This window comes from Prionailurus bengalensis, chromosome D3, assembly GCF_016509475.1.
Source record: "Prionailurus bengalensis isolate Pbe53 chromosome D3, Fcat_Pben_1.1_paternal_pri, whole genome shotgun sequence".
Taxonomy (NCBI): domain Eukaryota; kingdom Metazoa; phylum Chordata; class Mammalia; order Carnivora; family Felidae; genus Prionailurus; species Prionailurus bengalensis.
In genome coordinates, this window is record NC_057356.1 from 19,415,334 (window position 1) to 19,428,997 (window position 13,664).

General features: G+C 40.0%; 1 protein-coding gene across 2 annotated transcripts in view; it reads right to left on the minus strand.

Moving 5' to 3' along the window:
- The window catches only part of SPECC1L (sperm antigen with calponin homology and coiled-coil domains 1 like), a 143,398-nt gene that overhangs the window by 77,901 nt on the left and 51,833 nt on the right, over positions 1–13,664 (minus strand). For both annotated transcript variants that reach the window (XM_043557898.1, XM_043557899.1), the window contains exons 4-5: positions 8,347–9,980; positions 7,097–7,304 (exon numbers count right to left, since the gene is read on the minus strand). In XM_043557898.1, the coding sequence (XP_043413833.1) occupies positions 7,097–7,304; positions 8,347–9,980 (1,842 nt within the window). The remainder of the gene's footprint in view (positions 1–7,096; positions 7,305–8,346; positions 9,981–13,664) is intronic.

A 13,664-nucleotide genomic window follows, 5' to 3' on the forward strand; every position in this document is an offset into this window, starting at 1 on the left:
CTTCGACTCTAAAGGGAATGCATGCTCACAATAAACAGTCTGGAAAACAGAAAAGCGTTGTAAAAATAAAATTACTCATTATTTGCATTTGGCATATATCCTTCCAGACTTCATACGTGTGTGAACTTTTTTCTTAAAAGTGAGATAATACTAATTATACTTCTTCATAAGCCTTTCTACTTAGCAGTAGATAGATAATGGACAACTATCAATCAATTCAGATCTACAGCACTATCTGATGGCTGTTAGTATTCCATCAGTTGGACATATGTTTTAGTAATCTCTTATTGACAGAATGGTTCCACAATTTTTGTCATAAACACGATGAGTATCTTTACACAATTGTTCAGATATTTCTTACAGACACATTTCTAGAACTGTAAGAAGTAATGAAGGACAACTCGGAACTATTGACAGGATCCAAGTCAATCCGTTAGAAGGATCCAGCTCAAGAATGCAGAAAATTTTTTTGAGAAGTCATCAAGTTATAAAATTTATTGTATAGAATACACTGTATCAGTATTTCTTAAGGAAATCATCATGCCTGGTCACCATTTCAATGTAATGCTGTATTTAAAACTTGTATGTTTTTTAATTACAGAAATAATACACACAGCTCATATTCTACTGTCCCATTATCTGCTTTATTCCATCTATGGCTGTACACATAGACCTGTCTAATTTATCCTCACTGATGAAACGGCAGCCAGTGGGGATGCACTGTGCTCACAGGTTATTAACTAGATCTCAACTTCCAAGTTTTTGTGGTAACCAGTAATTCTTCAACATACATATCTAAACTTATATTTGCAAACTAGTAAGAATGTTTCTAAACATTGTTGCTAAAGTACTGTTGTACTTTAAATTCTGATCAATACCCTGAAAAGGCTGCAGCAATCTATACTCCTTCCGACAATACACAAGAGGTCCCTTTTCTCCTCTCCTACACACTATCAACTTTTTTCACTTTTCACACCTGCCAAGTGAAAACTGGCATCTTGTTTTAGAGTTTATTAGTGAAGTCAAGCATCTTTTCGCACCTTTTCTGCCTTACCTATTCATACACTCTTTTTCGCTAATGGATTATCCTAATGTCATTGATATATGTCAATATATATATATTGATACAAATAAGACTCTCCTTATATATTTTATATGTGCTACAAATATTTCTCTCAAAGTCCTTTATTTATGGTACTTTTATTTTGCTGAACTGAAAATTCCAGTAATACATAGTCAAATAGGAAACTTTCCTTTATGGCTTCCCACTAGTGTTGAAAAAGGCTTTCCCATCAAGAATTATACAAGTCTCCTCCATTTCCTTCTGCTACTTCTCTAATCTCAAGCCACGTTTACTCACCATAGTCAATAGTGTTCCATGTAAAAGCGCAAAACCTGTGTTGCTAGATGTCAGGCCCTAGCCCCCAATCTCAGGAACTACAGAGGGCAGGAAAGGAGCTATACATAAATGCAAGCACACAGCAAGCATTACTACACAAATACAAAGTGGTCAAAAAAGTCACTGTAACTGATGGGCACATCACTTGAGCCATACCTGAGATCTCGTTCATGCCACTACCCTCAACACCACTCAGCTTTGGTTTGCTGGACTAGCAGTGAAGTCATTAACTTAATTTATTCAGGCTCAGTTGAGTTGCTTCTTTCTGCTGTTTCTCTTTTAAGAAACTAAATGTCCAGTAAGTCCTGGTTGGCCTTTCTTACAAAGGACAAGGATAATTAATATCAGTGACTTCCACACGTCTCTCAATAATTGTAGAAGTCACTGTTCTAACTACAGGCCTCTCCCCTCAACGCAATGACTGGATTAAGGCTCCATTGATGATATATGCCTACAGGGGGCCCTCTTCTGGAGGCAGAAGTGGGTGGCTTCAACCAAGGAAACAGGTGTGTGTGTGTGTGTGTGTGTGTGTGTGTGTGTGTGTGTGTGTGTCCCCATTTCACTGCTGGGCCAAATTGCCTCTCCCTATGTGTGGTCTTCATTTCAAGACAACATGGCAGCCTGCTGTTACTTCAGGCAGGGCTTTACTTCTCTTTCTGATACCGAAGTTATGGCAGGAGCCCCTGGCACCATGTTCTCCACCTTATTTAGAAAAAGAATTCGAGGAGCGCCTAGGTGGCTCAATCAGTTGAGCATGTGAAACTTGACTTTGGCTCAGGTCATGATTCCAGGGTTGTGGGATCGAGCCATGCATCAGGCTCTGTGCTAAGCGTGGAGCCTGCTTAAGATTCTCTCTCCCTGGGGCGCCTGGGTGGCGCAGTCGGTTAAGCGTCCGACTTCAGCCGGGTCACGATCTCGCGGTCTGCGAGTTCGAGCCCCGCATCGGGCTCTGGGCTGATGGCTCAGAGCCTGGAGCCTGTTTCTGATTCTGTGTCTCCCTCTCTCTCTGCCCCTCCCCCATTCATGCTCTGTCTCTCTCTGTCCCAAAAATAAATAAACGTTGAAAAAAAAAATTTTTTTAAAAAGATTCTCTCTCCCTTTGCCCTTCCCAACTCAAGCTCTCTCTCGTAATAAAAAAAATAAATAAATAAATAAATAAATAAATTTGAGCCTGGGGCAAACACCACAGCCAGCACTCTACAATGGAGAGGGTGGTACAAATGCTGACAATCTTTTATACCACAGCCTGAAATTGCTGCTTGTCCCAGACCCTATAACCCCTGAGGAAGAGGTTTTAGTACCCCACCCCCAAAGTTTGGCTGGGAACATCAATACTCAGAGTTTCAGTGTTCTCCTGGACTGTAGGTTTGTTGTTTTGTTTTTTTTTTCTGTTCTGTTTGATTTCTCCATAACTCCAATTCTATCTGCTTTATATATTCCAGAAGTTAGTCAAAATTGTTGATCTACTGATGAGACCCCTCACCTATTTTCTATCTTTGGTTTAGTTTCATTGTAAACTTTTTTTACTTTTTAAAAAATGTTTTTATTATTGAGAAAGAGAGAGAGACAGACACAAGCAGGGGAGGGACAAAGAGAAACAGAATCTGAAGCAGGCTCCAGGCTCCGAGCTGGCAGCACAGAGCCTGACACAGGGCTTGAACTTGAGAACCACGAGATCATGACCTGAGCTGAAGTCAGATGCTCAACCGACTGAGCCACCCAGACACCCACAGATTCATTGTAATTTTTGTATTACATGGCAGGACCATGTTACTAGGATTTTGGGAGGGAGAGGAAGTATGGCCTCAGGCCATCATCTTGAATCAGAAGTCTTAACAGTATTTATTTACTGAGTGAATTTTATATCAGATCTTTCTAATCTGGATGCTAAATCCAAATAGTACTAAAAGGTACTGCAGGCCAAATCTAATCAGTATGGCACTGATGTTATCTGAAAAGCCATCTGGGACTCCAACTACATGTTATGCCCTATGATACTGTCCCATACTCACTGATGCTGTACTCCTTTTTTTCAATCTTTTTTTTTTTCTCTGTCCTGCAGATTGGATAGTGACTACTGACTGATCTTCAAGTTCGCTGGCTCTTCTATGTTTTTAATTTGCTGTTTAAATGATTTAGTGGGCTGCCTAGATGGTTCAGTAAGTTAGGCATCTGACTCTTGGTGTCAGCTCAGGTCATGATCTGACACACATGACTCAGGTCATGATCTGGCACAAGTCATGATTTCGTGAGTTCGAGACTTGTGTTGGGCTCTACGCTGGCAGCACAGAGCCTGCTTGGGATTCTCTCTCCCTCCCTCTCTCCTTCTCTACTTGCGCTGTCTCTGTGTCTCTCAAAATAAATAAACTTAAAAACTATTTTAATGATTTAGTAAACTTTTTAAATTAGCTGTTAAATTTCTCAGTTCTATAATACATATTAGGTTCTTTTTAAACAGTTTTTATTTCTCTCCTGAGATTTGCAATTTGTTCATTCATTACTGGCAGATTTTCCTCAACACCCTGAGTGCAGTTACAACAGCTGCTTTAAAATCCTCACCACTAATTCCAAAGTCAGGATCATTTGGGGGTCGATGTGACTACTAATGGGTACAGTTTCTTTTTAGGGGATGAAAAAGTTCTAAAACTGAGTATGGTAATGGTTGCTAAAATATTCCACAAATGAAAAACTCAATTTCTCAGGGACCTGGGCTGGCTCAGTTGGTGGGGCATACGACTCTTGATCTAGGGGTTGTAAATTCAAGCCTCATTTTGAGTGTAGAGATTAAAAACAAAATCTTAAAAAGAAAATCTCAATTTCTCAATTAACAGTGTTCCTTGTTATCAAGTGCCCTATACCAAGTGATGACTTAGCATCAATACCAAGTGCTAGAATTCACTAAGAAATAAATTAACTCCTATCAGAATACAGGATCCTGGTTCCTAAGAAAACTGTTAGAAGTCATTTTGAGGACAGGTGAGAAAATCTGAATGTGAGCTATTAGATGGATACTAAGGAATTATGCCAAATTTAGTAGATATGATTATAAGGAAAACAGGAGTTGCATGACACCAAAATATTAAGTGTCTCATGGAGTCTACAACTTACTACAACTTACTACTCAGTCAAACACACACATATACAGATACACACATGGAAGGAGAATATTATAAAACATTAACGACTGTCAAATCTAGGCAGTGGGTGCTATCTCTACCATGTTTGCAGTATTTATGTATATTTGAAATTTTCATTTTAAAAAAATTGGGGGGAGAAGATACCGGGCTAAAAAAAATTTATTCAGGATTTTCAGCCACTTCATAATAAAAATCCACATAAAGTTTATATAATTTTTATTTTGTCAATCATTTTTCATTCCAGGAATCCTTATCAGCTAACATTTTTCTAGTCATTAACCCAATTACCACAAGGTGTCACTCTTTCTGTGTTCAAATCAAAAGGCCTGCAAGGGAAAAGGTTGTCATCAGTACTACATGGAAAATACACTCAACTTCCAAGTTAATCTGAAAAACTTTAGAACTTCTTACATTTAGGAAATACAGTTACATAAATCCTCTCCGTTCAGAGACACTGAAATACAGACTAGATACGAATGTTAAACTCTCCAAAGTTTTTCACAATTTCAGATGAGAAAGTTTTATCTGTAGGACTGTAACTGTCTCCAAGAAAAGAGTCCTACAGTCAGCTACTTCAGTAGCCAAATGACTCAAAATGTTCCGAATAACCTTGGGGTCAGTCCACAGATGCCGAGCCAACTAGCCAGAGTTCAGAACTGGCAAAAGACATGTTTAGGACTCCTGCAAATGACCCACTCTCTCCTGGAACTAGTTCAAACCTCCCTGCCTCTGCGCCCACAGCACATGGGATCTGGCCCAACGCTGTATTTGCCTACTGATCCTCTGTCAAGGAATAACACAGAGCTCAAAGGATCGGTATCATGAACCACAAGGCTGAAAAGCTTTAACCAGTGTATCCAAAAAGGTTATTCACATTCTCCTTGTCCCCACCTGGCTATCATTAAAGTGTACTACAACTTAAAATTTGTTAACATTTGAGGAATCTGGATGAAGAACACTAAGAATTTTTAAGATGTATTATTTGGAAATAATTCCAAATTCACAAAAAGGTGCAAAAACCAGTACAAAAAGCACCCATATGACCACTTTACACAGATTTGCTTATGTTAACTGTTTACCCATCTTTTTCATCATTTGCCATCTTCTATCCCTGTCTATCTGTCTTTATCTATCCCTGATGTTTTCCCTGAATCCTTTAAGGATATACATCATGGTCCTTTACCTCTAGATATTCAGTGTGTGATTTGTAAGAATAGGGACGTTGACTTACATAAACAGTATAGTTATCAACTTTATAAATTGATATGGTTACATATGTTTATCTATAATCCACTTTTGTCCTACCTAGTTTTTTAAAGTTCCAGTTCTGTCAGAACACCTGTTATAGCATTTTCCCTATAGCGTTAGACAGAGTCTAGGCACAGGTATTGCATTTAATTCATGTCTCCTCAGACCCCTTTAATCTAGAACTTTTCCATAGTCTTTGTCTTTTATGACACTGGCAGTTCTGAGGAATACAGTGCCACACATTCTTGTGTTTTTAGTAAAACATTCATTTTTTGTCTATTTAAAGTTTCTTTTTTTTTTTTTTTTACGTTTATTTATTTATTTTGAGAAGAGAGAGAGAGGGAGCATGCTCAGCGGAGGGGCAGAGAGAGAGAAGGAGACAGAGAATCCCAAGCAGGCTCCACACTATCAAGTATGGAACCTGACATAGGGCTCGAACCCACGAACTGTGAGATCATGACCTGAGCCAAAATCAAGAGTCAGACACTTAACCGACTGAGCCACCCAAGTGCCCCTATTTAATGTTTCTTTATGATTCATTACAGTTATGCTTCAGCCAGAATATGGCCCAGCTGATGGTGAGTGTGATTCTCTGTGCCTCTGTCATTTATTTACAGGATCACCAGTGAGGTCAAAGTGTTGCCCAATTTTTCCACTGAATAATTTCTGGTTGTTTCTTCTTCCTCACTTGCAACATAATAAATAGTCTGTGGGAAGACATTTTAAGATCAACCAAATTTTTGCTCCTCATCAAACTATCAACACAGAAATGCTTTGTACTAGTTTTGCGATTTTTTTGTAAGTGAAATAATTGTAAAATAATTTCAAAAAACTTAAAGCAATTTAAAATAGGAGTTTCAATCCTACCAGATCATAAAATCTCCATGGTTGGGAGGAAAACCAGACAAATAAAGAAAAACCTGTGCTTTAGACATAAGATTATAAAGGATGACTGATTTTTGTCTCAGTATACCTGCGATCATTAGAACAATAAATGACTTTTCTTAAGATCTAAAAAAATAAAATAACAATCAGTTTTTCCTTAAATGATTTTCTGTAACCAAGCACAGTTTTGAAGCAATGCTTCCTCTTACCAGTTCTTCCTTATGAACAAAACATAGCAGTCCAAAGACTATTGGCTAATGTGTGAAATACGCTTTGCCACATGCGTATTTCTGCAGGCCACTGTCTACTGTGCCTGTCCACTTCAGCAGTGACAGCGACCAATTTTCATTTTGTTACTGAATGCAAACTGTCCCCGCTCGTTAACATGGGTACAACAAAAGGAATGAAAAGCTCCCCCATCACTTACTCTCTAAATCGGAAATAATGAGGTTGTCATGAAGTTTCACAGCTCGGTGTTGTTCTACTTCATCTTCAAGTTCAAAGATGGTTTCTTTCATGTCACTCCTCTCTGTGTCTTTTTCTTCCAGCTCTGATCTTAGTTTCTCTAATGTCATATTCAAATCTTCTATTTGTTTCTTAGCTTCTTCTTGGAAGGCTCGGTATTCATCTTCTACCTGTATAGAATGATGGTGCACATTAGAAAAGTAGGAGCTGCTCTAAGATAAATTCTACAATGGATGTACACAGTTTCAAAGGAAGCAAAGCGTGAGTTCCGAGGTATGAGCTAAAACTAGCTCTGTAGTAACTGTATGAATCTATGAAAAAGCACTCTATAATATGCTTAAACATAATTTGTTGCTATATCACTGACAAATTATATTGACATATCACTGAACTTAACTAGATTATTTATGAGGAAATTTAAAAAAATTTCCCTTCTCCAAAGTATGGACCAAAGACATGTATTTGATTAATAATTAATATCCCTCTCCCATCCCACCCCCCCAAAGATGTCTGATTTGTGACAGTTTCATTACCAAATTAAAAATAGAAACAAATTCTCAAATACTGTTATTGCAAAAGTATTAGCTCAAAGTGCCTTCCAACATATATGTTCCAACAAATAATACATACCCTAACTTGTATCTCTAAACATCATCACTAAAAAATTACAATCTAAATTATTTAAATTTTGGCCAAAGATATACTAGTGTTTCTTTAAAAACCAGTGCCCTAAAACAGGAAATAAAATGGAAGATAGAATAATTGGGTAACTCATGCAAATAAACACTGCACCAGCAATGACATGGGGCACAGAGCCCTGGCCAGAATGCCAGCAACCCCAGGCTGTAGTTCTGCATAAGTCCTTGCTATTATGCTACGTATAAAACAAGGGGGCTGGACCAATGATCTCTAAGGTCCTTCCTTGTCAGCAACAAGACATAGTCCTCTATGTGCCCCTGGGCGTACCTAGCCTAGGGACAAATTCTGTTATAATTACAGTCCCATCCTCTCACAGGCAGTGAAAGTGACATTTTTTCGAGAATATGTTTTACTGTATCCCAATAAAGGAAAACCATTCTCAAGCTTTAAAACAAAATCAGCCTACAAAAAGTGAATGACACATCACAGAAATGATACCGGCTTTTGGTAAGCATGGTGTGTACTGCAGCTGCATAATGCTGATGCAGAACATTCTGTCTACTTAAACGGTACCTTTGCAATGGTGTCCTGCAAACGATTGGCATCATTTCGGGTGTGAGCCAGATCTTCCTGCAGACTACTAGCCAAAGTCTCTGCTTTTTCTTTGTCCAGCCTGACGCTCTCCAGGAGATCTTGAATATCAGATTTGTCTCCAGAGTTATGGATGGAATACAGCTCTGCCACCTTCTGCTTCTCATTCTCCAGCTGGGCCTTCAGACGATTCATCTCTATCTGATCACTGGCCACTGTGGCTTTGTACTCCTCTAGCGTGGCTGCCAAGGCTGCTTTACCCTTCTGTTCAGACTCAATGATGCGCTCCATATGGTGATTGCGTTCTTTGAGTGCCCCTATCATTTCTTGAGCTTCCTTGTTGTCTTGTTCTGCCATCTTCAAAGTATTGCTTAAATGCTGCTGGACACCAAGAAGCTGCTCTCGTTCAAAACGGGCATTCTCAGCTAGATCCATGTAACGTTGCTCCAATTCCATATAGCGTCCGCTTTTTACATCTTCATCTATGACATAAGAAATGTGATGCTCATCCAGAAGGGAGCGGAAATATTCAATCTGTCGGCTAAAGTGTTCCAACTTATCACTCTGCTGACATAAAGACTCCATAAGAATAACCTTCTCTTCTCCAAGCCTTTCATTTTCACTATTCAGTTCTTGGGTTATCTGCTGCAAATCAGCTAGCTCTTGCAGAGTTGCCTGAAGTTCCTCACTCGTGCTGTGTTGGTTCTCTTCCATCTGGTGTATCCTTTCTGTCAAGCAAGCGACGGACACTTCACTCGCGTTGCCACTGCTCCCCTTCCGGGAGCGCTCTATGCTTGGAATGCCTTCGGACTCTGAGGACGATGGCGCATCTAGGGCGTCGTCACTCGATGTGAGGGGCTGGTACACCTCACTGCACTCACTGTCTAGATTGTCCATTGAGTTGCTGTGCTGATGGTCCATGAGGGTGTTCTCGTCCTGACTCAAGAGATCCTCCACAGACCCAGGGGCAGAGCCTTCCACCGAAGAGGTCAGGGTCCCTCCTCCATCACTCTGATTGCCAGGGGTGATTTCTGGGCTCAGGGACTGATAACCAAATAGCTTTTCAGAATTATCTAGCCTCTGCTCTAGGGAAAAGCCCAGGGCATTCAACCTGTCCTTTAACATTCTGTTCTCATTTTTTAGCTGGTTCAGTTCTTCGCGGATGGCAGTATTCTGTTCCTGCAACTGCAACAAGGTGGACTCAACATCGGTTGGCTGGTGAGCAATGATGGCTTCCTTCTCCTCAGACTTTTCATCACCCTCTGAATGATCTTCATTAATGCCCAGCTGGGCCCGCATGTCTCGGAGCTCATTTCTCAAATGTAAGATTTCCACATCCTTTGTTTTTGCCAACGTGAGCAGCTCTTTCACTTTGGCTTCCAAAGCAGCTTTGTCACTGATCTGATTGTCCGACTTAGACTTGCTCATGCGAACATCACATTCTGTTGTGGTGCGACTGCGGGAACGCTTGGCCAATGCCACATCATTGGCTCCTTGACCCGCAGAGGGTAGTTTTTTGCTCTGGTTTAGTCGGGTACGTTCGCGTAATCTTTCTCGAGTAGAACTGGATTCTTTATTACCTATAGAAGTGCTCCGCTTGGTTGAAGAACTTGTGCCTAAATGTTTATAACAAAGAATGTAAGGCAAAGATATTAGCAACAAAAGGCACAGAGGTTATTCCCTAGGTCTAATGAGATGAAATCTAGAGGCCTACACATTGATTTTGACCGACATTAATCCTGCCTTAGATTCTAATCACTGTAAAATTCAGTTTCCTCAAAACCAAATCATTTACTTTTTTAACTATCCATGAAAAAGAAGTTATACATTGTATTGTATGCTTTAAGTGGGTGGATTTTATAAAATAAGAATTATATCTCAATAAAGCTATTAACATAAAAAAAGTTACCCATTAACTTGAATCCTAAACCATGAACTTTAAACAAGTGGCCAGGGGCATAATACTCTAGGGCAAGCTAGATGAAGCAGACTCTAGGATTAGCCAGTCAGGTAGCAAACTAACTATAGAAGCAGATGGTAAAGAAGGATGAGCAAGAAGGGAAAAGCAGCCTCTGGACAAACCAAAAATCTAAGATACCTGTAATAAACAAAAAAAGTACGATCAAAGTAAGTGCAAAAAGTTTTTCACATCACAGAATGACATAAAAATAATACCAATAACATTAATTATAATATAGCTAACATGTACTTAGTGCTTATTTTACACATACACAGATGAACACTTCACATACATTAATTTATACAAGCCTCATTATTATTATCATGAAGAAACACAGAGATGTTAAGTAATTTGCCAACATCCCACATGTAATAAGTGGATGAGCAAGGATTCAAATGCAGGCAGGGAGTCTGGCTCCAGAATCCACAACTTAAGTAGTACACTATGCTGCCTCTTTAAATGTTAGAAAACAGGGAAACCTGGGTGGCTCAGTTGGTTAAGCAAACGACTCTTGGTTTCAGCTCAGGTCATCTCACAGTTCATGGGTTGAAGCCCCACACTGGGCTCTGTGCTGACAGCACACAGTCTGTTTGGGATTCTGTCTCCCTCTCTCTGCCCCTCCCCCGCTCACTTTCTCTCTTTCTCTCTCTCAAAAATAAATAAATAAATAGATAGATAGATAGATAGATAAATAGATAGATAGATAAAGCTGGGGTGCCTGGGTGGCTCAGTCGGTTGAGTGTCCAGCTTCGGCTTAGGTTGTGATCTCACAGTTCATGAGTTTGAGCCCTGTGTCGGGCTCTGTGCTGACGGCTCAGAGCCTGGAGACTGCTTTGGATTCTGTGTCTTCCTCTCTCTCTCTGCTCCTCCCTTGTTCACACTCTGTCTCTGTCTGTCTCTCAAAAATAAACATTTAAAAAAAATTTTTAATAAATAAATAAAAAAGCAAAGAAAAATAAGATCTACACCTAATCAGTATTTTGTAAAAACCTGCTAGTTCTTTACATGGCAGGCACCAGGCTTCAGGGGTAAGAGAGAGCGAAAGGTCTATGTGATATAGGTAGACAGCCACTGATTCTGCCAGGGGTTTGGTGTAGAGCAGGGGGGGCCACAGGACAGAACAAGGAAGCAGAAGTGAACAGGACACACAGAAAGGAAAAGTAAGGTCACTCAATTAATGGGAACAGTAGGGGAAGTTTCTACAGGGCCCTGAACATCAGGGAAAATTTAGTGAGTCACAATAGTAAATGTTCAATAAGTGTTCTGGAGCAGGGAAGACACACAGAAAAGAGTATTTTTATGAAAACTAATCTAGAGGCTAAGTGAAACATATAAGGAAGAAGAGCAGTTAAAGGAGGAATGTGGACAGGCAGAATAGTAAAAGAAAAAAAAGGAGGGCGTACATTTGGGGAGTGAGATCTGGATCTCTGTAAGAACACAGAAGGGATAATACATCTGTAACAGATTTAGGGTAGAAGAAACAAGATGAGAAGAAACAATTGCAAACCAAACCAAAATCCGGGGTAAGAAAGAAAAGATCTGGACATGCCTGAAAGCCAAAAAGGAAAGGAGCCAGTAATGAGGGAAGGGATTGACAATGCCCCAAAAGGAAAGGAGAGGTAAAGAAACAAGAAAGGAAGAGACAGACAGAACATGAAAAAAAAAAAGCTCCCCTTCTGAGATTATTGTGACCAGCGAGTAGATAGAAAAATCTGAGTTACAGACAAGTGAACTGGTCTTAGAGAAGTCATGGGGAGTAAATAAACATAGAGTAGACGAACTGAAGAAGTAAGGATATTGTTATGGGCTGAATTGTGTCCTATAAATTCTTATGTTGAGGACATAACCCCCAGTACCTCAGAATGTGACTGTATTTTGAAAAAGAGTAATCAGGGGCGCCTGGGTGGCGCAGTCGGTTAAGCGTCCGACTTCAGCCAGGTCATGATCTCGCGGTCTGTGAGTTCGAGCCCCGCGTCGGGCTCTGGGCTGATGGCTCAGAGCCTGGAGCCTGTTTCCGATTCTGTGTATCCCTCTCTCTCTCTGCCCCTCCCCCATTCATGCTCTGTCTCTCTCTCTGTCCCCAAAATAAATAAAAAACGTTGAAAAAAAAATTTAAAAAAAAAAAAGAAAAAGAGTAATCAACTTAAAGAGGTACATATGTTAACATAGGGTTATTAGGGTGGGCCCTAATCCAATCTGACTGGTATCTTTATAAGAGGAGAATGGGATACAGACAGAGAGGGACCACCATGTGAGGACACAAGGAGAAAACAGCAGTCTACAAGCCAAGGAGAGAGGCCTCAGAAGAAACCAAACTGGCTGACAACTTTGATCTCAGACTTCAACCAGTTTTAGTGAGAAACTAAATGTCTGTGTTTGAGTCACCCAGGCTGTGTATTTTGTTACGAGTGCCCTAGCAAACTAATACAGATGTATAAAGCTGCCACCAGTAGGGGCAATGGATCCAGGGAGGTGATAACTGAATTCAGCCTTGTGAGGGAAGGTATCAGTAGGGAACCAAGGCCCAAATCCAAGGGATCTCTCCCAGTAAATTCTAAAAGCTGGAAACAGGAAGATATATAGATGGTATTAGAGTACTTAATTTCCTTCTTACCACACAAGCTGGAGTGTTAAATGTGGTGATGACCTCAGGCTTGAAAACAAAAGACCTAAGGTGCAGCCATTGCTCCACTACCAGCTTTGTGGCCCGGTACAAAGCGAGTACCCAATAAATATTTTCTGAGCAAACAAATGCAAGGCCTTAGGCCAAGATACTTGAGCTTTAAGCATAGCTCTCACAACTCTAAAATGAGGATAATAATAGCCTCTACCTCCTCATAGGGCTATACTGAGCATAAAATGGAATGATGCCTAATATAATGACTTCCATGTTTCCTCCTCGTGATCATACACATGACTATTATAATTAGCAGGAGGGTGTGATCTGGGATGGAAGGAAAAAACCACAGAAGGTCAAAGCAAGAGAGAGGACAGTAGGTATACCTGAGCTAGAAAAAAGTCTAATACATACAAAAAGGGCTAAGAGCCTAAATAAGGATGATAAAGAAGGTCTGTTATAATCTTTACTAACAGGCTTTCATCAGCTGTATTACAAACATATGGTCTTGTGTTCATTGGAAGACTTAAAGTTTTTCTGTAAGTGTAAAAAGTAAAAAATGATAGCATTACTCCTTGGACTACAGGACGAGTTAACTTATGGACTCTATCAAATCTAAAGCCAAATTGCTACTAATGAATAAAGAAAGAATGATAGAACAGGAATGAATGGATACAGGCATTGATCATCAAAGGCTGCCTGTATCATGGAAAGACAGACAAC